Genomic DNA, 26,690 nt, shown 5'->3' with positions numbered 1-26,690 from the left:
TATTATATATTATATATATATGTCTGGCATAGTACTTAATATAGGCCATCTCTTCCTATTTCATTTATTAAACAGTTAATTATATTTTACAAACATGAAATTTCAAAAGAGGAAGGAAACATTTTAGTCTGAAGGAAAACTAACAAATTTCTATTTTTCTAGGGTTGCATGAAATACACTCTTTCGTTCCACAAATATTGAGTACCTACTGTATGCTAGGAACTTAGAATATACAGTGAACCAAACAGATAATGGTTCCTTCTCTCAGGCAACTTACATTCTAGAGATGATAATAAAGAAAATAAAAAATGAGCACAATAAATATACAGCATATTAGAGGATAAGTAATAGAGAAAAATAAAAAGTAGAGCAGGGTAAATGCAGATCCAGAGGTCTAAGAAGTGAAGGGAGAGGCAGGAAGCAATATTAAATGGAGATATACGCTGGTCACAAAGTAGGCCTCATTGAGAAGGTGATATTTCAGCAAAGACTTAAAAAAGATGAGGAAGGGGCACCTGGGTGGCCCAGCTGCTTAAGTGTCTGACTTAGGCTCAAGCCAAGTCATGCTCCTTGCTCAGCAGGGAGTCTGCTTCTCCTTCTCCCTCTGTCCTCTACCCCCCTGCTCGTGCTCTTTCACACATTCTCTCTCTAATAAATAATTTTTTAAATCTTTTTTTAAAAAAAGAGAGAGATAAGAAAGTTGGCTAAGAGATATCTGGAAAGATACTATTCATGTCAGAAGTAACAGTTACAGCAAAGATTCTTGATTTGTTTCATTTTTGGAGTGCCAAAGAAACACCAAAGAGGCCAATAAGAATGGAAGAAAGGAAGTCAGACAGATAATGGGATATGATCTTGTGCAGCCCTAAAAGCTCCTTAAGTTAGAAGGGGAGCTACTGCAGGGTTTCTGAATAGGGGAATGGTGCTTTTGATCAGTCACATAAAGATAAATGCACAGTTCCTTCTATATAAATTACTTACTTCATCCAGATTCCTAAAACGTTCTCTCATTGGAGTTTCTAATTCTTGTTGTATTTGGGCTCGTAACAACTCCAACTTTTGTGGAGTTAATACCTAGTAATGCAGAGAAACAAAGAATTCTAAATATAAAAATCACAAAATTAAAGAATTCACCAAATTTTAATGCTTAATTATAACAATAAAATCCAATTCAGAGAAATTTCACTATATACCTAATTTTATAGTAATCACTATATAAACAGAACCATCATTTGAAAGAATACTTGAAGGCCTCAATTTCAGGCTCTCAGAGACATCAACAATTCCATTAACATGAGATGAAGATAGTCACTGATTATTATTATTATTATGATTGTTAGAAATAACTATGTTGGCAGCTAAGGTTATCATGTTTTATATAATGGCTAATTGTCTATTTCCTAAAGCAATCAAAATAAAGGTATAATAATTTGGTATACCACAGAGAATTATTCAGACTTATTTTCAATCAGAAAAAGCTGACTTTTACTCTAGCCACCAAAACAAGGCTCCTCCCTATTATGCTGTCTTACAGAACTCATATTTCAAAAAGTGATAAGTATTTACAGAAGCTCCTGAAAGGCAAACACAGTCTTTATTCACCACGGTGTGTTCCCAACACCTCACACTACAGCCTGGCATATTGGCTCACTCAATTATCAAATACTGGCTATAAAACAAACAAAAATCCAGTTTGTATCTACATTAACCTCTGAAAATGAAGAGTACTATTCAGTTTAACTCATTTATTCATCAATACTCCAAATAGTTCAAAAACTTCACTGAATGAATACTTGCTATATACAAAGCATTCTGCAACTTACTATATAATTTATATAACATACTGTTCTAAATACCTTCCATGCATTTACTAACTTAATTTAATCCCTGCAATGATCCTCAATGCAGCTATATTATCATCCCCCTTTTTTATAGAAACTGAAGCATACAGAGTCTTACTTTCTAAAGATCACAAAAACTCACAAGAAGCATTTCTGCCCCATAAGAAGTTCAAATTCATGTGAAAAATAACATACATACAAATAACTATAAAAATAACTAATATAGGCTTATCGACTGGTAAAGACCAACAGAAAAGATATTAAGTATAGAAATAGTGGCCACATCAAAGGAATGGGAAAACTAAAGCTTAGGTAGAACAGAAACTTAAGAATGGAAACTATTTTAAATTCTCTGGGGGAAAAAAAGTTCCTCAAAGGTAAGCTACAGGCATTTTGCATTGAACCACAATAAGCACTACAGACAATTAAGAATCCTGGATCCTTCTGCATTAATGCTCCTAGATACTGTGACAATCAAGGCTATGCTAAAACATTTCCAAATGCCATTTAGCTCCAGAGCTAAATCCTGGCTTGGAACAAAGGGAAAGAGGTGGGAGCCACAGGCAGAGGATTCCTAAGTATCATGTTCATACTCTTATAATTTACTTAGTATTCAACAGTAGTTAGTTACTTAAAAATTTTTTTTATAAAATGGATAAATATAATTACATACATAATTCAAACAAAAGGAGTATTAAGGACGCCTGGGTGGCTCAGTGGTTTAAGCCTCTGCCTTCGGCTCAGGTCATGATCTCAGGGTCCTGGGATCGAGCCCCGCATCAGGCTCTCTGCTCAGTGGAGAGCCTGTTTCTCCCTCTCTCTCTGCCTGCCTCTCTGCCTACTTACGACCTCTCTCTCTGTCAAATAAATAAATAAAATATTAAAAAAAAAAAGGAGTATTAAAATTATCCAGTTTCCCTTTTAGGAAACAATCATGGCTTATTTCTTAGTGTATCTTTCTTGAAACAATATATAAATATATAAGCATATATATACCACTTTTTAATTTTTACATAAAGAAAGGCAAACTATACACATTATTTCTTCTGTACTTTGCTTATTCACTGAAGGTATTCAAGCTTAAGAAGGGCATCACCATATCCATATTTTAGAAAGAAACTTGATGGATCAAAACCATGGTGAGAGAAAACGGGGGGGGGGGGGGGGAAGGAGGCAGAGGAAGGCAGTGAATGGAGCTGGGAAATCAGATAGAAAGCTCTTGTTATAATCTGGTTTAATATGTCAAGAGTCTGGTTGATAGTATCAAGAGTCCAAAGAGAGAAGGGGTAGTAAAAGGTAAAGAATAATAAAGATCAAGATAAACCTTATTTAGATCCTGTTTCAAACAAACCAACTTTAAAAAGAAGCAAAACTGGGGGCACCTGGGTGGCTCAGTTGGTTAAGCATCTGCCTTTGGCTCAGGTCATGATCCTGGGATCCTGAGATGGAGCTCCAGGTCAGAGTGCCTACCCAACGGGGAGTCTGCTTCTCCCTCTGCCCATATCCCCTGCTCATGCTCTCTCTCATTTTCTTGCTCACTCTCTCTCTCTCTCTCTCTTGAATTAATAAATCTTAAAAAAAAAAAAAAGCAAAACTGTGGGAAAATTAGGGAAATGTGAACAAAGATACAGTATTAAAAGATATTAGGTAATAAATACTTTAAGGTATGATAATGGTATTGTGGCTATGCTTTTAAAGGAAAGACTGTCTTGCTATATAATAGAAATATATATACTAAAATACTAGAGCTGAGATAACATGATTTGCTTCAAAATAATCCAGAAGGGTTGAAAGACAGAGCAGGGATGTCAGAAGATAAAACAAGACTGGCTGAGAGATGGTAAGTATTGAAGGGTATGTGAGGATGCAACACAACCACCCTTTCTACTTTGGTACTTGTTTGAGATTTCTGTAATTAAAGGTTAATTAGAGGGGCGCCTGGGTGGCTCAGTGGTTTAGCCTCTGCCTTCGGCTCGGGTCATGATCCCAGGGTCCTGGGATCGAGCCCCACATTGGGCTCTCTGCTTGGCAGGGAGCCTGCTTCCTCCTCTCTCTGCCTGCCTCTCTGCCTACTTGTGATCTCTATCTGTCAAATAAATAAATAAAATCTTTTTTAAAAAGTTAATTAGAAATAAAAGTGCTTTCATTTCCAACAGATGGCATAATAGAGATCAGATTTATTCTCCTGCATAAAACAAACAAAAGAATAAACAAAAATCAAATGTTTTCCAGATACTGGGCATAATTAAGCAGCAAAGATCTTTGAGAGACAAACAACAAAGAAAAGCAAGCTTTGAGAATGCTTCCAGTCCATGCACACGAAGGGATATCCAAGCAGAGTCTGATGGACTCTCTGATTTAAGCAAATGGTACTACAAATCCAGGGAGAGCAATGTGGCTAGAGTCACAAGCAGGGTAGCAGAAAAGAAGGTGGCACAGAAACAAAATTATGAAGATCTGCCAAAGGCTCATTCAGAAGAGTACTCCAATCAGCATATGCATATAAGGAAAATATTTAATTAACGCCAGGAAAAGAATGACCTGAAAGAATCGGGTGAGTAATCTGACCTCACACAGAGCCAAGAATAGTTCCTTTTCCAAAAGCCAGACTGAAAACTGTCATTTCATTGAGAAATGATTACTCAGAAGGTTCTCAGCAGTGGCAAGTAATGAGCACTAAACATTAATCTGCTCTCACTTAGCAAATCCTAAAAGCAAAACCCAAAAACATGAAACTGTTTCCAAGTAACTGTCCCAGAACAAAGCTCAAGAATATCAGAATACAAAAATATCTAGCACTCAAGGTAAAATTTACTATGTCTAGCATCCAATAAAAACTTATCAGGCATGCAAAGAAGCAGGAAAATACTACCCACAACAAACAGGAAAATCAACCAAAACCAACCCAGAAGTTATACAGTTGTTAGAATTAGCAAAGATATTAAAATAGTTATTATAACTGAATTCCCTATGTTCAAAATGCTAGAGAAAAAATGAACATGGTAAGTGGATATAAGGAAATTATTTAAAAGAACTAAATCAGACTTCAAGTGTAAAAACTACAACTTCTGAGCTGAAAAATATATACTATATGGATTAATGTAAGATTAGATACTGCAGAAGAAAAAAGATCAGTGAACTTGAAGACATGTCAAAAGAATCTACCCAAAATGCAACAAGGAGACAAAAAAGATTGAAAAGATTGAAAGCAAAACTTAAATGTATTCTTACTTTAGTCCTTAAGACAGTAGGAAAAATGGTACCAATGGAAATATAAATCCACACAAAGGAGAAAAGAAAATTGAAGTTAGTAACTACCCAAAAGTCTTATAATCTATAAGGTCTCTGATAAAAAAGACTCTCAACAGGATTTTTTTTTTAAATCTCCTAAGAATCTTACAAAAAAACAAGTACACATGCATAAGAAAAATCCATCTTCCCTCCCAACTCCTGCCAAAGCACATATACAACAAAGACACAGAATTAGATTATTTTCTCCATGCCATTTTAGGAGAAAAGTACACTGTGTCTTAGACTTCTAATGGAATACTGCCACCACTTGTCTCAAAAGAAACTTACAAGAATGCTTTATCATACAATAGTCCATGTGTCATTACCTATACTAAATCTATATTACACCAATACTTATCATGTTAAGAATATAAAATAGACCACTGTTTTTCAAAGAATTTTTTTCTAAGATTTTATTTATTTATTTAACAGAGAGAGGTCACAAGTAGGCAGAGAGGCAGGCAGAGAAGGGGGGGGGGAAGCAGGCTCCCCGCTGAGCAGATAACCCGATGCAGGGCTTGATCCCAGGACCCTGAGATCATGACCTGAGCTGAAGGCAGAGACTTAACCCACTGAGCCACTGAGGCGTCCCTCAAAGAACGTTTTAATTTAAGAAGGCAGATATTGTGTCAGAGATTATTTTAAAAAATGAAAAACTGAATGATAAATTTAGTTCTGAGCTTCCTAGTAGCCAAATAAAATGGGAAACATACTGGGTTATATAGTTTCCATTGCCTGGCAGAAAGAAAGCATATACATTTTTGGTAAAGTAACTTTTAAAATGTGTAACAGAAATATTATCAAATAACTCTTATTTTTAAAAAAGGTTCTGCTAACATGGTACATAATAACAATATAACAATAGCTAACATGTTCTATTCATTTTCTACATCAAAGCACTGTACTAACAATTTCTATGCACTCATTTCATCTTTACCATCATCCTATAAGTTAGGCACTATTATTATTTCCATTCACTACAACTACAGCAGTGACACAGCAATATCCTCTAATTGACTATCTTTGATATAATTTTTCTATAAATGCCAAAGGGATATTAAATCTAAGTTCAGAAAAGGCATTTGTAGGTAGAAAAGATAATACATGTATATCATCTTTGATATCTGAAATAGAATCATCTTTCATCTGAAAATCATTGAAAATAATCATCTTTCATAAACATTTTTTATTATTGATTCTACTTTGTTGAATTAATTTTATTCAATTCGCAATTTGTACAAATTGCTAACATCTATAGAGCAAATAGCTAAATTTAGTTCCAAGATGAATACATAAATATATAGATATTTATTTTAGTTTAATTTTCCCAGATAAATATCATAGAGAAACCACTTATGGTTTATCTTGAAAAAAAAGAAACCTTACCAGACAAATTAGATTTGTCAGCAAACACCAGCGAAGTTACCCCATGGAGAAACGTCCAAAGTTATTTTGTGTAGACCCAAGGAACAGTTAAGAACCAAGAGAGAGGCTACAGGGAAGATGATTTCATTTCAACATGAGAGGGAAAATACTTAACATACTCCAATCCATGAATGGAACTGGAACACTATAAACATTTATGAGGTTCTCTCCCACTGAAAGCACTGACGCAGAGAATAAAGATCCCTGTGTCACAAATGTTCCAAAAAGGAATTCGGCTTTGAATAGTGTGTTAGTTTCTTAAAGCTCTGACAACATAATACCACAAACTGGCTATCTTAAAAAAAAAAAAAAGTCAAGAAATTTATTGCCTCACAGTTCTGGAGGCTAGAAGTCCAAAATCAAGTTGTCAGCAAGGCCACATGCCCTGAAGGGAAGGATCCTTCTTTGCCTCATCCTAGCTTCTGGCAGCATGCTGCTGATCCCTGTCCTTCCTTGGCAGCCGCAGCCCTTCAATCTCTGCTTCTGTCATGACAGGACATTCGCTCCCCCACCTCTCGCCCCTCGCCCTGTGCTTCTGTCTTTGTGTCTGTTCTCTTCCAGAAGGACACCAGTCACATTGGATTAAGGGCCCATCATCCTTCAGTATGACCCTCATCTTAACTAATTATATCAGCAAAGACCATTTTCAAACACGTTTTGAGATACTAGACATTAGAAGTTCAACATTTTTTTTCGCAGACACGAGTTAACTCATTACAGATAGGAAACAACATCATTGACTCTAAGATGCTTAAGCTTTAGGTAGATATGAGACAAGAAAGAACACTATTATATATATGAACAGAACAACAATTACGATTCATCCATTTATTCTATTTCTTCATGTCATTCATTCAATAAATATTTGCTAATATATTATAAAATATATAAATACAAACAAATATACTTGAGCACTGGAGACAAACTGAAAAGAGCTCCTGCCCTTATGGAGCACGCATTCAAACAGAATAAATGCCACCATTTTTGAGTATTGACATGTGTCAGACACTGTACTAAAAATATACATGTTATTAGTCCTCACAAAAACCGCCATTAACAACTTTTATCCTCTTTACCAAATGACAAAACTAAGACATAAAAACAGATGTTTGTTGACGGTCTTCACTTGAACACGGGTGACCTGACCTTTTTTTTGTTATAAAAATGACCTTTTTGGGGCACCTGGGTGGCTCAGTGGGTTAAGCCGCTGCCTTCGGCTCAGGTCATGATCCCAGAGTCCTGGATCGAGTCCCGCATCGGGCTCTCTGCTCAGCGGGGAGCCTGCTTCTCCCCCTCTCCCTCTCTCTCTGCCTGCCTCTCTGCCTACTTGTGATCTCTGTCAAATAAATAAATAAAATCTTTAAAAATAAAAAAGACCTTTTCATCTTACGTGACACTTTTTGTCTTGAAGTAAATTTTATCTGATATTAGCATAATTACTCTGTTTTTTCAGAGTAACATGTAGACAGGCTTATTTGTACCAAGCACATGCAAACAATAAGTTAAAGAAGACTACAATGTTTATATCTAAAATGCCAGAAGAATACTTTGAATTCCTTGGGTTCAGTACTCACAGATTCCCATTTCTATAGGCCTCTCAATTTTTGCAGAACATATTAATCTACCAATTCTATAGGCTTAAATTACATTTGCCTATTCAACTCATATTTCTGAGGTTTTTGTTTGTTTAAATGTCCCAAATACACTTAGGAATAAAACACCACCATAGAGGCTCTAACCCAAGCTTAGTGGTACTGTTCCAACAATGGAAGATCTCAAGAAGATACTGAATAATCGACTTCTAACACTGCTGTGAAAGGAATCCATGAATTGGATGATATGTCATACTAGATGACTTGAAAACGTAGCTTTTTATCCTTATCAACTTATGACTCCAGTATTAAAAATACCTTATCATTTGTGCCAAGCACTAGACAAACAGAAATACACAGCTGGTGCCATTTAGAGATTAAATGAATACAGCAAAATATAACTGCTAATATCTACTAATTTGAAATTTATAATAAGTTTGACTGGTGCTACACTAAGTTTAGCTTTGGTCTCCTTTCCAGGCAAATGAGAAATGAAACAATAGTCAGTACTATACTTTGCTTTAGAAACTCCATTTACCCTACAATGCACACATAAGTTATGTGCACATATTGTTTTTATAGTCTTTTAAGAAGTCCCTTAAAAAAATCTATCAGTCTTATCAACCATACCACAGTAATAAATAAATTTTTTTAATAAATATCAGTCTTTTGGGGCACCTGGGTGGCTCAGTGGGTTAAGCCTCTGCCTTCGGCTCAGGTCACGATCCCAGGGTCCTGGGATCAAGCCCTCCATTGGGCTCTCTGCTCTGCGGAGGGCCTGCTTCCTCCTCTCTTTCTCTCTCTGCCTGCCTCTCTGCCTATTTGTGATCTATCTCTCTATCAAATAAATAAAATCTTTAAAAATAAATAAATATCAGTCTTTTTTATCTCAGTTTCACTTATAATACTTAAAGGAAAATTAGTAAAACTTTCTTTAAAAAAATATTTTTAACTCTGAATATGCATCAGTTCAAACCAGCCTTTCCCCCAGTTATTCTGAATAGTGAAATACTTAAATCAGAACAGGTACTTTAATACAAATTTACATGAAACAACAATTTCATGGTTAAATCCCACATGGTAGCTAGTATTCCAGAATATATGAAAGAATATTAAATTATACCACATGGACAACAGCAAAATATTCATTACGAATATAGGCAGAATTTGCCAAATTTACCAACATCTGACTACTTTTGTACCACAGGGGCAAAAGGCAGGCTTCCCCATCTTGGGACAGGTTGCTTTGGCATGAAGATTACTTTGAGGTAAAAGCAATCAAAACCCAGCAGATTTAGGAAAAGCTCTTTACCTCCCTCTCAACTGCCTTAATTTAAATGGAAAGGAGAGCCTACACCAAGAATAGAGCTATTAACAGAGGTTCCTTTTTACCTAAGAAATTTATCTGCTTAACAGGGCAACATTTGTTTTTCAAACATCTCCTCTAACCATCCTGCTAATGATCTTCTTTCCCTTTGTATCCCCAGATTCTGCCTGTCTCCCTAGCTCAGGATGTCATATAAGCCTACTGTTCCCTATCTTTGCAATTTTATGTTTGTGATGCTTGTGTGGATTCTGCATACTTTCAAAATTAAATTTTATTTTCTCTTGTTAATCTCTCTTATGCCAATTTGATTCTTAGTCTGGTTTAGAAGGACCTTGAAGAGCAGAGGAAACTTCTTCCACCAAGAATTCTAAATGAAATATATTTTCTTACCTGCAGTTTCATTTCTTCTAAGTCTTTAGTTTTCTCTAATAATTCCCCTCTTAGCTCTTCAAGCAGCATACGAAATTTTTCCTGGTCAGTCTGCTTTTCATTTAACAGGCGCTTTAGTTCATGTTGTGACTTAATGTACTCATCCTGCAATCTGATTTTTAAAAAAAGAAAAAATTCAATGTTAAGGATAATCTTTGCAAATTGCATTATTTTATGTAAAGTCAACCAACACTACAGAACAAGACCAATTTCATATATTCCATTAAATTCATAAACCTCTTTTCTTTATAGAGTTTAAGTACTAACACTATTTTATTAATACAATTTTACTTAGGGGTAAGGAAAAACACACTTAACCACCTAGATACAATTAATTTTATATGTTTTGCTACTTTCAAAGCAAGACCTACAAATTCATAGTATACTTGAGACCATGTTTAGTTTTGAATAAAGTACTTTTAAAGCAAAAATTTCACTGTATTAAGGAAGTTTTAAATATATATACTGCAAACTAACAAAATTATACTGTATGTTCCAGAGCAAATGTCCAGACAAAAATAATTTCTTAATAAAGCCCCTTACCCCCAAATTTAAGCAATTTACCTTGTATGTTCAGCTTTAAGAGTCTGATAGTTAGTTTTATGATGTGCACATCGTAACCTTTCATCAATTAACATTTTTTGAAACTCAGATTGAGAATCTGTCAGCCCACTGTCTCCACCAGAAGGAAAAATAGTGGGAAAAGTGTCCATATTGGCAAGTGAGCAATTAACCATGTAAAAGTAAGTTTGGCTTCCTTTTTGTTTTAGTTTTCTTTTCAAGGGTATTTTCCACTTCTTCTTGCTAAGACAGACTCTCAGGATGCCAAATTATACCTGCAGAGAAATGCACTTAGTTAGTGATGAATTAAACTCCTTCAGTGTTATTCTTTTTATCCCTTCCTGTTATTCGTCTATCCTTTCTATAACAAAACCCAAATTTTCAGATTCTTTAACTGTTCATCAAACAAAACGAAAAAAGTTGAATTGCACCTTAACACATTTTCTCTTCTCCACACTAAGTTTCTATGACCCTCAACGTCACATCAAGTATTAACCTAACTAGAATTACTGACTTTTCTAGTTCAGGTACTCCCGAATTCACAAACCATGGATATTCCCTGAAGATACTGGGGTAAACTTCACAGAATGATCCTAGTACAAAATCTATACTCTGAAATCAAAGAAAAGCCATTTAAAACTTGACAAATGTTTGGAGAAAATTATAATCTTCACAAAGATGATCTTCAGCAAGTTAACTATGTGATTAATGCTACAAAGTGTCTTTTATTTGACACAAGGTAGACTGCAGACTCAGATGAGAAATCAGTCATCACAAAGATGTTAATCACCTATGTGTAATGCACTGTGCTAAGAACAGGAAAGTAACTCACCTCAGCTATCCCCAAAAGCACTGATCCAGAATTATGAAAGTAACTAAATGTTATGTGTAGAATTAAAAAAAAAAAAAAAGATGACAGTGTTATTGTAAATAAAGACAAAAGTTTTCATCAAAATAATTCTGTCCCCTTTAGCTTCATTAATCTTTGTCAAGACTATTACATGTATTTTTTCCTAATAGCATCTCCCTTAGTCATGAGTCATCATGAAATACTTTTTCCTACTACAAAGTCTTTAGCACATGAAAACCAACCATCATTTTTCAAATTACATACCACCTAAGAAGACTTTTAAACTAAAACTGAAGTTACTCTGGTTTCCTGTCAAATCACATTTTAATACAAGGGACAACGTCCTCCAAGAAAACTTACTTCTTACTCATGTTAAATGTGCAACAGTGCACTGTTCGTAACAGCTGTCACAACATTATCCTATCAAAAGTATTTACTTGTCAGGTAATTAATTAACTGGATCATAAAACTGGCATGTAATTTTAACTCCGCTTTTTTTTTTTTTTTAAGATTTTATATATTTATCTGACAGACAGAGATCACAAGTAGGCAGAGAGGCAGGCAGAGAGAGAGAGAGGGGAAGCAGGCTCCATGCTGAGCAGAGAGCCCGATGCGGGGCTCGATCCCAGGACCCTGGGACCGTGACCCAAGCCAAAGGCAGAGGCCCTAACCCACTGAGCCACCCAGGTGCCCCAACTCTGCTTTTTTATCCAAATTAATTTTTAGAAGATAGAAACATACAATGAACTTACCTCATATTTTCTAATAATACCCCCAAAAGGTATTAATAAGGTTTTAACTTTAATTAGCTAAAAGCTAAAACCACGTAAGAAACAACCAAGAGCTATCCTTCAGTCCCACTAGTAATGAAACAAAGATTTTCTAGATAAAATGAATATATATATATTTTTTTATTCCAGTTGACAGTAAATATTCTAACTCCTACTTTAAAATGGAAGTTCAGTCCCCATGAAGATAAAATTCACTAAGACCTGGACATTTTAGGAAAACAGGGTTAAAAATGATTTAAATCCTTCCCCCTTTTTGCACTAAAATCTACTACAATTGCTTTTCAGGACTAATTGCAGTATATCCATTTCTCAATCACCACCACCTTACCTCATTAACCTTAAAAAAAAAAAAAGTTTCTTCCTCTAGATGGGATAGTAAAGGAGCATCCAGGTGCAAGATGAAGTACATATCTTCCTGTTGGGTCTACAACTGACTATGAGTGGTAGGAGTGAGAGCTCCCCATGCTGCATCTCCCAACTCCATTTTAATGAGGTTTCTCATTATTAATTTTCACAACCTAATCTCCAATTCTAGTTCCATTATAAACACAGGTGTACTGCCCTCTGGGATCTTCTTAACTCAAAGTTATGAACTCCTGGGTTGCATATGCCAATAGTCATTTTCAGACTTTTCTCCTCTAGGAATATTTCAGAATCACAGAAAACTATCTGTCCATTTCCAAAAGTCTTGGCAAGGTCAGGATAAATTTTGCATCTGTTTTTAGATGTTTTGCACATATATTCAGTTTTCCAGTTCAGTAGTAATTAATTTATCAATGATAATCTTGGAAAATATAGTATCCTCCAAAGAGATATCTAGTAACATAGAGAAAGGCCTCATAAAACTTAATTCTTTCTCTGACCTTCAAATGTGGTTCCACAATTCTATATCCAAGCTTACAAAGAAAAAACTTGTATCTTTTATGTGAATTACATAAAGATGCTTTTGGTTAAAAACAAAAGCCCCAATTACCTTAAGCCCTGTGGGAAATGTATTATCAATCTCTTATACCAAGAAATCTGAAGATAGTCTTCACTTCCAGTACTGGAAGAAAAGGCAATTTAGATAAAGCTTCTTGCTTAGGACAAGAAAAGCTGGACATGTGTTTTAATAATCTGCTTGAAGACACTGGAAAACTAACAAGAGAATAAATATTCACTGAAATGGGAGCAGGAGAAGGATATGGATGCAGAAAAATGAGACTTGGCTGTGGAACCACTATTCCCCTACAGGCATCTGCCAGTTTTAGAGAGGTGGTTGGAAGACTGAATGCCTTCTGACAGTCTTCAAATTCATAGATACACAGACTAGACCAGCAAGGAGTCGAGAAGCCCTGGTAAACACTCCCTCCATTTTGGATACAGACTTTAAATTAAACTTATTATTCCTAACAAGGGTAATTCAGACAAATGATATCAGAATAGGCTACAACTTGCTCTAAAAAACAATTTTAGAAATAAATGTGACACAATAATTTTTTTTTTAAATTTTAAAACTCAAGCCCAGAGAAGATAAGGGGACATGAATTAAAGTCACAAGAAGCAAAAAGACAATAGACAAAGGGGCCTCACTATTAGAGTTATTAGAGAATGATTCGAAAAGAAATTCTTATATTATTACTGTGTATGAGACAATAGAAAACAAGGTTGAGAATTTTGTGAGAGAATAAAAAATCATAAAAAGAAACCAAGGGAAATCTCTAAAACTGAAAAATTCTACAAACCAAATGAGCAAGTATAAGAAAAAAAAACTCAATGTGCAAGTATAATAGCCTACATAAGACATAGCTTAAAGAAGTAATTAGAAGATAAGTTAAAAGAATATATTCAAGCTGAAGTAGAAAGAGAAAGAAGGATGAAAAATACAAAAAAAGGGCCCAACACTGTATGGCCAACTAATCTCCAACCAAGCAGCAAAGAAAATCCAGTGGAGAGACGCCTAGGTGGCTCAATTAGTTGAACATCTGACTCTTGGTTTGGCTCAGGTCATGATCTCCTACGTTGTGGAATCAAGCCCCACTTCAGGCTCCAGGCTCAGTGGAGAGTCTGCTTCTCTCCTTCTCCCTCTCCCTCTGCCCCTCTATGAGCATATGTGTGTGTGCGCTCTCTCTCTAATAAATAAATAAACCTTAAAAAAAAAAACTTCAAAAAAATATATCCAATGGAAAAAAGAGTCTCTTCAAGGTGCTGGGAAAACTGGACAGCAACATGCAGAAGAATGAAACTAGACCATTTTCTTATACCATGCACAAAAATAAATTCAAAATGGATGAAACATCTAAATGAAAAACAGGAAACCATCAAAATCCTAGAGGAGAAAGCAGGGAGCAAACTCTCTGACTTTGGCAACACCAACTTCTTACTAGGCATGTCTCTAGAGGCATGGGAAATAAAAGCAAAAATGAACTACTGGGACCTCATCAAGATAAAAACCTTCTGCACAGTGAAGGAAACAATCAATGAAACTAAAAGGCAACCACTGGAATGAGAGAAGATATCTGCAAATGACGTACTAGATAAAAGGTTAGTGTCCAAAATCTATAAAGAACTTACAAATTCAATACCCAACAAATAATCCAGTTAAGAAATGGGCAGAAGACAAGAATAGACACTTTTCAAAAGAAGACATCCAGAGGGCTAATAGACACATGAAAAGATACTCAACATCACTCATCATCAAGGAACTATAAATCAAAACCACAATGAGACACCACCTTACACCTGTCAGAATGACTAAAATTAACTCAGGAAACAAAAGATGTTGGTGAGGATATGGAGAAAGGGAAACCCTTTAACACTCTTGGTGGGAATGCAAACTGGTGCAGTTATTTTGGAAAACAGTATGGAGTTTCCTCAAAAAGTTAAAAATAGAACTAATCTATTACCCACCAATTGCACTACTAGGTATTTATCGAAAGGATACAAAAATGCTGATTCAAAGGGACATGCACCTCACTGTTTACAGCTGTGCTATCAACAATAGCCAAATTACAGAAAGAGCCCAAATGTCCAGCAACTGAACAGATAAAGAAGACATGGTGTGTGTGTGCGTGTGTGTGTGTATGACAGAACATTAATCCCCCATCAAAAAGAATGAAATCTTGACATTTGTTATAGCATAGATAGAACTAGAGTATTAAGCTAAGTGAAGTAAGTCAGTCAGAGAAAGACAAGTATCATATAGTTTCACTCATATGCGAAATTTAAGAAACAAAACAGATGAACACGGGAAGGGAAGGAAAAAATAAAATAAAAACAGAGAGGCAGACAAAGCATAAGAGACAAATATAGAGAACTGAGGGTTGCTAGAGGGGAGGTGGGTGAGAGACTGGTTAAATGGGTGATGGACATTAAGGAGGACACTTGTTGGGATGAGCACTGGGTGTTACTTTTAAGTGATGAATCTCTAAATTCTACTCCTGAAACCAATCCTATATTAAATGTTAACTAACTTGAATTTGAAAAAAATAAGTAAATAGATAAATAAGAAGAATACAAAAAAGGAAAGAAATACAGAGAATAAAGTTAAAATGTCATTCTAACAGATATGTCATTGGAATCCCAGAAGGAAAGGAGAGAGAACAGTACAGAAACAATACCTGCCCTTCCCCCAAAACTTGCCAACTTTCCCCAAAGATGTTCTATAAACCACAAGCACATAAATAAAAAGAAATCCACATACATCCCATTAAGAAATCCACATTTAAGAACATTACCTGAAGATTTTAAGAAAAAGGGAAAATCTTAAGATCAGCCAGTTAAAGAACCAAAGTGCCTTGAAAAAAAGCAACAAAAAGAACTGATTTGGGGCGCCAGGGTTGCTCAGTCAGTTAAGCATTTGCTTTCGGCTCAGGTCATGATCCCAGGATCCTGGGATCAAGCCCATATTGGGCTCCCTACTTAGGAGTGAGCCTGTTTCTCCCTCTCCCCCTGCTCATGCTCTCTATTTTTTGTCTCTCTCTCTTGCTCTCTCAAATAAATAAAATCTTAAACACACACACACACACACACACACACACACACTTCAACAGTGAAAGCCAGAACACATGTAATATTACCTTTACAGTGCTAAAAGAAAATAACTGCCAACCTAACATTCTATAAATACAGAAAAAAAAAAAAAAAAATCTTTCAAGAATACTGGTAAAATAAAGACATTTTCAGATAAACAAAACAAACTCCATCCCAGAAGATGCACAATAAAAGAAACAATAAAGGACTCCTTCATACACAAAGAAAAATTATCTTAGATGTGGACAATACAAAAGATAAATGAAAACTGGAAATATGTGCATAATTCTAATTGAATACTGACTGCATAAAATAGTATCTTGGGGATTTTTAACATATATAGACTTAAAATATATAAAGAAATGGTATATAAGTCAGTAAAGGTAGAATTACAGTGTTATAGAGCCCTTGTACTATATGGGAAAAGGCTAAAAGTATCAACAAATTTTACACTTTGATAAATCAAGAATGCATATTGTAATCTCTAGGAAAGGGGTTGACAAACTATAACTCATAAGCCGAATTTGGCCTGCAGCCTTGTTTTGAATGGCCCCAAGCTAAGAATAGTATCTCTTAAAAGCTTAAAAAAAATAATATAGATGCAAAAATCCTCAACAAAATATTAGCAAATCAAATCCAACAATGTATAAAAAGATTTATACACCATGACCAAGTAGAATTTATTCCAGGCAAGTAAGGCTGGTTGAACATTAAAAACATCAATTAATGTAATCTATTACATGAAGAGACTAAAGCAAAAAAAATCACATGATCATATCAATAAATGCAGAAAAAGCATTTGACAAAATTCAACACAACTCAACAAATTAGGTATGGAGAGGAACTTTCTCAACTTGATAAAGAACATCTATAAAAAATCTACAGCTAACATCGTATTTAGTGGCGAGAAAGTAGAAATGTTCTAAGATCAAGAACAAAAAAGAATGTCTCCTCTCACCACTCCTTTTTAACATCATAGTGGGAAGTCTTAGCTAATGTAGTAAGAAAAAATAAAAAGCATGTAAATACAGAAGAAATAAAACTATCTTTCTTTGCAGATGACATGACAGTATGTGTAGAAGACCCTCCCTCCCCCCAAAAAATTCTCCTGAAATGATAAGCAATTATAGCAAGGCTTTAGGATACAGAGTTAATATACAAAAAGTCCATCACTTTCCTATATATCAGCAATGAACAGATAGAATTTGAGATTTATGATACCATTTACATTAGTAACCCCCCAAAATGAAATAGCTCTAAATTTAATATGGGCTTTTTTAATATGAGGAAAATTACTAAACTCTGATACAAGAAAAAAATCAAAGAACTAAATATATGAAAAGGTATTTATTCTATGTTCATGGATAGGACTACTCAATACTGTCAAGATATAAGTTCTTACAAACTTGATCTACAGTTTCAATACAATCCCCAAACATTATTTTATGCTTATCAACAAACTGATTCAAAAATTTATGTGGTGAGGCAAAAGACCCAGAATAGCCAATACAGTATTGCAGAAGAACAAAGTCAGAAAACTGACACTATCTGACTTTGACATTTAACTATAAAAGCAAGAGTAATTAAGAAGGTATAATATTGGGAGACCTGGGTGGCTCCGCCAGATAAGCACTGACATCTGACTCTGGGTATGGCCTCAGGTCATGACATCAGGGTCATGAGACCAAGCCCCACATCAGGAGCAAGGAGTCTGCTTGACATTCCTCTCTCTCCCTCTGCTCCTACCCCGACTGTGTGCATATTCTCCTCTTGTTCTCTCGCTCTCTCAAATAAATAAATTTAAAAAAATTTTTTTCTTTTTAAAATATTTTATTTATTTGAGAGAGAGAGTGAGCAAGAGCATGAGCAGGGAGACAGGCAGAGGGAGAGGGAGAAGCAGGTTCCCCACGGGAACAGAGAGCCAACAAAGGGCTCAGTCCCAGGACCCTGGGATCATGACCTGAGTCAAAGGCAGACACTTGACCCACTGAGCCACCCAGGCAACCCTAAATAAATAAAGCCTCCTTAAAGGGTTTGATATTGGCAATTTAAGAGACAAATAGATCAATGGAATAGAATAGAGTCCATATATAGACTAAAACAAATAGAGTCAACTGATCTTTGACACAGGAGCACATGCCAAAAAAAAAAGTGGATGCAGGCAGACATTATACCCTTCACAAAAATTAGCTCAGGGGGCGCCTGGGTGGCTCAGTGGGTTAAAGCCTCTGCCTTCGGCTTGGGTCATGATCTCAGGGTCCTGGGATCGAGCCCCGCATCGGGCTCTCTGCTCAGCAGGGGGCCTGCTTCCTCCTCTCTCTCTCTCTCTCTCTCTCTGCCTGCCTGTGACCTCTGTCTCTCAAATAAACAAAATTAGCTCAAATGGGTTATGTAAAATGTAAAATGCAAAACTATCAAATTCCTATAAGATAAAAAACATCTCTGATATGACAGTAACTTTTTAGATACAACACCAAAGGCAAGATCCACAAAATAATAATAATAATAATATTTGGTGAGTTAGACCTCATTAAAATTTAAAACCTCTACTCTATGGAAGACACTGTCAAGAGAATGAGAAGAGAAGTCATACACTGGGAGGAAAATATTTGAAAAAGACCTATCTGATAAAGGACTGTGAACCAAAATATACAAAGTCAAACTTAGTAAGAAAAAAAAAATGGAATTAAAAACTGGCTCAAAGACCTTAACAGGCATCTCACCAAAGAAGATACATAAATGGCAGACAAGCATATGAGAATCAGATATGCAACATCATATATTATTAAGGAGTCGCAAATTGAAACAATGAGATACTACTACAAAACTATTAGGATACTACTACAAAACTATTGGGACAACACCAAATGCTGGTGAAAATGTGGAGCAATAGGAACTCTAATTCATTAGTTTTACCATACAGCCCAACAACAGCACTCCTTGGTAGTTACCCAAATTACCTGAAAACTTACATCTGCACAAAAAACTGCACATGAATGGCTATAGCATCTTTATTCATAACTGCCAAACCCTGGAAGCAATAAGATGTACTTCAGCAGATGAATGGATAACTGTGGTTTATCCCAACAGTGAAGTATTATTCAGCCCTAAAGAGAAGTGAGCCATCACGCCATGACAAGATATGAAGGAACCTTAAGTGCATATTACTAAATGAAAAAAAGCCATCCAAAAGGGATACATATTATAGGATTCCAACTTTATGACATTCTGGAAACATTAAAACTATAAAGACATTTAAAAACTTAGTGTTTGCCAGGGGTTAGGAAAGAGGAAGAGAAGAGCAGGCAGAGCACAGAGGATTTTTAGAGCAGTGAAAGTATTCTGTATGATACTATAATCACAGAATACATAACAACACACATTTGTTAAAACCCACAGAATGTACAACACCAAGAGTGAACCTTAATGTACCCTACGGACTATGAGTGATAATGACATGTCAGTGTAGGCTCATCATCTGTAACAAATGTACCACTCTTTTTGTGGGATGCAATAGTGAGGGAGGCTGTGCCCGTGAGAAGGCAGGGGGTATATGGGAACCCTGTACTTCCTGCTCAAGTTTTATATAAACCTAAAACAGCTCTAATATGGAAAGAAGAAAGATAGAGAGGGAAAGAACACATAACAGAAACTCTACATGGCCTGAAGAATCTAAAATACCATAAAATATGCTGAACCTTCCTATAGGATAACCATGAAAGAATGCAGACAGAGTGGGAAAATTCACATTACTCGAAACACTCTAAAAAAGGGTTTCTCAACCTTTGCACTACTGACCATTTAGATCAGATAATTCTTTGGACAGTGTGGGGGGGCCTGTCTTGTACACTGTAGTATATTTAGTAACCTTTCTAGTCTCTACCCCTTAGATGCCAGTAGAACCACCCCCCACCAAAAAGAAAAACAAAAGTTCTCCACATTTTGACAAATGTACCCTAGTGGGGCAAAAATCACTTCCGGCCCTCATTTGAGAATCATCCCTCCATTGAGAATTCGATTTAAAAGAAGGGAAGCAGGGAAATAAAATAGAACATAAATAAGTAGGGAAATAGGAAGAGTAAAGCAATAGACTTAAATATGTGGATAATTACATTAAATTATATATAGAGTAATGCTTCAAATAATCAGAAATTTAAGAGAAAAACTATAACCAACTATATAACGTTTTTATAACAGATTTTTAATCTTTTTTTTTTTTTTTTTTTTGACAGAGAGAAATCACACTAGGCAGAGAGGCAGGCAGAGAGAGAGAGAGGAGGAAGCGGGCTCTGCGGAGCAGAGAGCCCGATGTGGGGCTCGATCCCAGGACCCTGGGATCATGACCTGAGCTGAAGGCAGAGGCCTTAACCCACTGAGCCACCCAGGCGCCCCTAACAGATTTTTAAAATGGAAGGGCATAAAGGTTGAAAGAAAAAAAGTAAAAACATAATTAAACACTAATCTAAAGACAGATGACAGAACTACAGTAATATTAAATAAAGTAGATTTTTAAGGCCAAAAAAAATAAAACAACCAAATAGAAACAGTTCTAGAGATGAAAAAAGGCATTTGTAAAGATTTTAAAAAGCCATTTGTAAAGGCATTTGCAAAATTTGTAAAGATAAAGATATATCTAGAAAACAATTTCCAGTAACTATAGAATACACATTCCTTATAAACATACACATAACACTTATAAATACTGACCACACGCTGGGTATTTCAAAAAATCTAAAACATTTTTAAAAACCAAAATTACACGACTATTTTTCTGACCAAAGTGCAATTAAACTAAAACTCAATACAAAAAAGTAAGAGAAAAAGCTAGATATGCTTAGAAAGAAGACATTTCTAAATAACATGAATTAAAGAAAAGGTCACAACAGAAATCAGAAAATATCCAGAAGTAAATGAAACCTAATAATACAACTTAAACCTTTTGGAATAAGACTTCTACTTCTGGGATGATGGAGCAGAGGTACATTTCCATATTAATACCACTAATACAAATAAAAGTCCTGAATGGTGTGTGTGTGTGTGTGTGTGTGTGTGTGTGTGTGTGTGTGTGTGTACAGGACATATAAAACACCTCTCCTCTGAAAAATGGAGACCAGAGGCAAACCAGCTAATAACCTCAGGATATAAGAACTGACAGACAGTGGGTTCCCAGGGTAATCTTTTAATACAAGATCTCCACCTGGAGCTGAAGAAGCTAGCAATGGGTTCTGACTGGAGGAAAAAAATGCCTTAACAAAAGTCTGCTCTCTAGTCAAAGTAACAAGAAAGTAGCAAGACAAAAATGTTGTAGACAATAACAATCTACTCCAGAAAAATACTACAGAAAACACTGTGACTCTACCACCAACCATGCCAGCAAAGGCCAGACTGTAATGAGGTACCCTAACACCCCGGTTGGATGGTATACAAGAAGGCCAACTAGAAAGCTGAGGCTCTCATCCCTGCTGAGCAGTAATGCAGCCCCACGCTTCTGCAATATCAGGGGAGACTACTTGGGACACCCGAACTTCCACCCCTACCAAGAGGAAGGAAGAACACCTACCTCACCATGCTGAAGTACCATCAGATAACCATCAGTAGAGAGTCAAGTCTGGCACTATCACTCAACAGTAACAAGGCTATTCTTTCTAGGGAATGACAGTGGAGGCCACATGAGGAGCCAAAACTCCATGCCACCCAGCAATGATGATGATCTCCCACAACTCAGGTGTCAACAGAAGCCAACTGGGGAACCTAGACTTCTAACCCCATCTGGCAATAATGAGGTAGCATTTCCCCCTCTTTCCTATGCCAGAGATGTCAGGGAAAGCCAGAATAGGAAACACAGTCTCATAACATTAGGATCCAAAATGTCCAGGTTTCAATAAAAATCACTAGCCAAACCAAGAATGGGGAAGATCTTGGGGTGTATGAGTGGCTCAGTCAGTTAACTGTTCACCTCTTGGTTTTGGCTGAGATCATGACCTCATGGGTCACGTGATGGAGCAGTCAGACTCTACACTCAGCAGGGAGTCTGCTTGAAGATTCTCTCCCTCTGCCCTTTCTCCCAACTCCCATACACATCCTCTCTCCTCTGTCTCTCTCTCTCACTCTCTCCCCTTTCTCAAATAAATATTAGAAAGAAAGAAAAACAAGGAAGATCTCAAATTGAATGTAAAAGGACAACTGATAGATGTCAACAGTGAGCCAACAGATATATAAAGTTAGCTGACAAAGCTTTTAAACAAGTCATGTTAAAAAATATTTCAATGAGCGGGGCGCCTGGGTGGCTCAGTGGGTTAAGCCTCTGCCTTTGGCTCAGGTCATGATCTCAGGGTCCTGGGATCGAGCCCCGCATCGGGCTTTCTGCTCAGTGGGGAGCCTGCTTTCCCCCTCTCTCTGCCTGCCTCACTGCCTGCTTGTGATCTCTCTCTCTGTCTCTGTCAAATAAATAAATAAAATCCTAAAAAAAAATTTTCAATGAGCAATTGCAAACAAGCTTGAAATAAACCAAAAAAAAAAAAAAAAAAAGAGAGAGAGAGAGAGAGAGAGAAAAACACAGCAAAGAAATACAAGTGTCAGCAAAGAATAAAAGATACAAAAAAGAACCAAGTAGAAACTATAGAACTGAAAAAATATAATGACCAAAATAAAAATCTAACTATGAGCTCAACAGCAGAAACAGAAAGGAATTAATGAACTGGAAGACAGAACAGAGATTACTGAACCTGAACAACAGAAAACAAACATAAAAAGTAAATAATAGATGTTCAGGAACTTGTGGAACTAAAATAAAACATTTACCATTTGTGTCATCAGAGTATGGTTCCATTTATAGGTAATATCCACCATATCCCAAATCCACAGAGATAGAAAGTATACTGGTGGCTGTAAGGGGCTGCGGGGAGAGGGAAAGAGTGACTGCTTAATGGACCAGAGTTATCTTTGGAGGTGATAAAATGTTTTGGGACTAGACAGAGGTGGTAGACATACAACACTATGAACACACAAAATCCCACCCAATTGCACACTTTAAAACGTTATATTTTGTTATATGAATTTTACCACAAGATTAAAAAAGAAATAGCAAACTGGGAACCGAAAGGCACCAAGTTCATGAAAGATGTATACAAAAAGAATATAGTCGGGGCGCTTGGGGGTTGCAGTTGGCTAAGTGTCAGACTCTTGGTTTCAGCTCAGGTCATGATGTCAGGGTCATTAGATTGAGCCCTGTGTCGGGCTCCATGCAGCATCTGCTTAGGACTCTCTTTCCTTCCCTACCCACCACCTCCCACCCCGCCCAATCTCTTGCTCTCTCTCTCAATTTAAAAAAAAAAGAAGAAGAAGAAGAAGAAACACTCTTGATTCTAAAATCTTCAGTGCCTTCCTTTCAAAACATGATCACAACAAGGATGTCCATTATCACCAATTTCATTTGACACTGTACAAAAAAATGTAGAACAAAAGTATAAAAAGTAAAAATAATTGGAAAAGGAAATATAAAACTTTCCTTATATATAGATGTTCTAATTGTGTATGTAGAAAATCCAAAAGAACTTATAGAGAAATCATTATAAGTTAATATGATTACTAGGTAGATGAATATATAAAAAATTAATTGCATTCTATGTATCAGCAACAAAATATTTTAAAGACATTCTTAACAGCATCAAAACACATCAAATGCCTAGGCAAAAGATGTGCAAACCATTATACAGACACGATTGGAGACACTAAAAAATACCTAGGTTAAACAGAGATATGTACCATATGCTGGAAAATAATGTTATAAAGATATAAATTCTCCCCCAAACTGATCTATAGATGCAACACCAATCAATATCCTAGCAAGTAGGTGTGTGTGCGCACATGTGTGTGCAGGGATGTGTGTGTGTGCATGTGAAATTAAGCACACTGATTCAGAAATTTACATGGAAATGCAAAGGCCAGAAACATTTTTAAAGAACAGCAGAAACAATTTTAAAAAACAAGATGGGAGGACTTAATCTACTGGATATCAAGACATCTTAAATATACAGTAATTAAGCTGGTATGGCATTGAATCAATTATAGACAAAGAAATCAACAGATCAGAATACAGCCCAGAAACACATCCACCTATGTAAGATATTTAAAACCACAGGCAGTTTTGCTCATCAGCGAAGAAACAGAAGTCTGCAATAAAAGGTCCTGGGACAACCAGATCACTCTTTTTAAACATGAAAAAGCAAAATAACAAAGCTAGAGAGTATTTTCAATAACTCAGGGCAGGGAAAAAAAAACAAAGAAAGCTAAAAGGCAATTACCTGTAAAAGAAGACTGAACAACTTTTCTTTGTTGACGGGCCATTTGGATATCCTCTTTTGTGAAATGTGTATTTGAACCTTTTGCCCAATTATTTTTATTGAACGTTTACCTATTCATGTATACATATTACATGTATGTAAAATGACAAAGAGAAAACCAAAAAGATTAACCATAACACATTTGAAGAAGATGGGAAGCAACAAGCTGTGGTGTAAACTGGCATGTCCATGTTAGAAAAAAATGAGCATTATCTACTTAAGTTAAAGATCTGTATCTTTATGTATCTATACATATGTATGTATATGTGTCTATACTATGACTCAACAATTCCTCTACTTGAAATATACTCAACTGAAATGTGCGTACAAGTACACCAAGAGATTTCTGTTGTAATATTACTGTTAATAACAGTAGTACTCCCAAATGAAACCTAGGAAAAAACCAAATGTCCATTAAAACAGATGACACAAATTGTGGCACAATGAAACTAGCACTATACAGCAATGAAAAGAACCTACATATATGTTCTACACAGGTGAACAACAAACACAGATTGTGCAAATGAAAGAAGCCAGGCACAAAAGCATATAAAATTATTCTAAACATAAAGTTCAGAAAAAAATTAAAAACGGGCAAAACTCTAGTATTTAGTGGATTCATGCTTAGGTTTGTTTAGGTTGTAAAACTATAAAAAGAGAAAATTATTAACGTTAAGAGTCAGGATAGTATTACCTGAGAAAGGTTGACAGTGTTCTTAATACTCGTGGTTACATGGAGGTTTACTCTGTAAATCATTCAAAAGGGCAGTTTCTGTGCCCTTTTCTGCTTTTTATAATTCAGGGTTTTTTTTTTTTAAGCATTCAGAATTCTGAATTCTAAAATTCAAAGTTTTAAATTTTTATTCAAAAATTGGGCTCAGTATCAAGGATCCTGGTCTTTTTCATTGAAAATGAGTACAGAAAACCTCCTTTAAGCAGGAAATAGGAGGCCTGGAAGGAAGAGATCTCACACACCACCACTCACTGTTGTTTATAAACCCCAACAGGAAGAAGCTTACTTTACTACTTCAGCAGGAAGAAACAAGATCTTCTCCTTCCAGCAACACACCAACCAATGAGAACTACAACTCAGCCACTGAAAAACCCCAAACTCTCACTCCTCTCTAATGGACTTTCTTTCCTAACAACCCCTCCCAAATGCTTCCTTTCCTGTATAAAAGAATGCTCCTCTCCTTTGTTCTCAGGGCCTGCTTATGAACTTGGGATATAGTTTCTATATCCCAAAGGGATTTGAGGGTATTTCCTCTGCTACTCCTGAGTAAACTCTTTTTGCTAGTGAAATAACTGGATATTTTATGTTTAAAGTTGACACCATACTTCTGCCAGCACATCCTGTAAGCTTAATTCTCCTTATGGTTGTGAAGCTATCACAACTTCAGACATCACATGGATACAGAAAACAGACCATTTAATCCACCAGTTCTCCTAGGTTTAGTCTTTTTGTTTTCAAGGTAAAATTTACATTTAATAAAATACACAAGTTTAAATATATAATTCCATGAGCTCACAAAGAATCCAAAAGTATTCTACTATTTCAGTATCATATTTTTTACCCATTTTCTTACTGATGGGCATTTGGATTATTTCTGGTTATTATGAATATTAATTACAAATAAATCTACTATGAACATTCTTGTACAAAACGTTTTGTGTACATGTCTTCAGTTGGAGAGGGGGTAAAAATATAAGTATAAGTAATTGTTGCATCATGGAGTGTATGTTTATAAGAAACTGACAAATTTTTTCCCATTGTAGTTATACTATTTTCTGTTTCAACCAAAAACATGAAAGTTGTTTGCTCCACATTTTTGCCAAAATGTTGCCAAAAACTGTGTTGCCAGTTGTCAGAAGACAAACAAGACATCTGGGGAAGATGGCAAAGTATGAGGATGCATAGCTCACCCTGTCCCACAAATACAGAAACAACCACAAAACAAATAACAAAATGGCAATAAGTACATACCTATCAATAATTACTTTATATGTAAATAGACTAAACGCTCCAATCAAAAGACACAGGGTGATGAAATTGATTAAAAAAACAAGACCCATCTATCTGCTGCCTACAAGAGACTAATTTCAGACTTAAAGATACCAGAGATTTAAAATGAAGGGATGGAGAAGCATTTATCATGTAAATGGATGTGAGAAGAAATACCAGAGGAGAAATATTTCTAACAGACAAAAGAGACTTTGAAACAAAGACTGC

At 35.8% G+C, this 26,690-nt stretch overlaps 1 protein-coding gene across 2 annotated transcripts in view; it reads right to left on the bottom strand.

The window, feature by feature from the left end:
* Positions 1-26,690, bottom strand: part of CEP83 (centrosomal protein 83) — a 138,433-nt gene that overhangs the window by 73,576 nt on the left and 38,167 nt on the right. For both annotated transcript variants that reach the window (XM_046013469.1, XM_046013470.1), the window contains exons 2-4: positions 10,470-10,741; positions 9,867-10,017; positions 982-1,074 (exon numbers count right to left, since the gene is read on the bottom strand). In XM_046013469.1, coding sequence (XP_045869425.1) covers positions 982-1,074; positions 9,867-10,017; positions 10,470-10,642 — 417 coding nt within the window. In that variant the 5' untranslated portion in view covers positions 10,643-10,741. The remainder of the gene's footprint in view (positions 1-981; positions 1,075-9,866; positions 10,018-10,469; positions 10,742-26,690) is intronic.

Source organism: Meles meles, chromosome 7 (genome assembly GCF_922984935.1).
Source record: "Meles meles chromosome 7, mMelMel3.1 paternal haplotype, whole genome shotgun sequence".
NCBI lineage: Eukaryota > Metazoa > Chordata > Mammalia > Carnivora > Mustelidae > Meles > Meles meles.
Note: the sequence above shows the minus strand (reverse complement) of the source record. Positions and strands in the feature narration are given on the sequence as shown.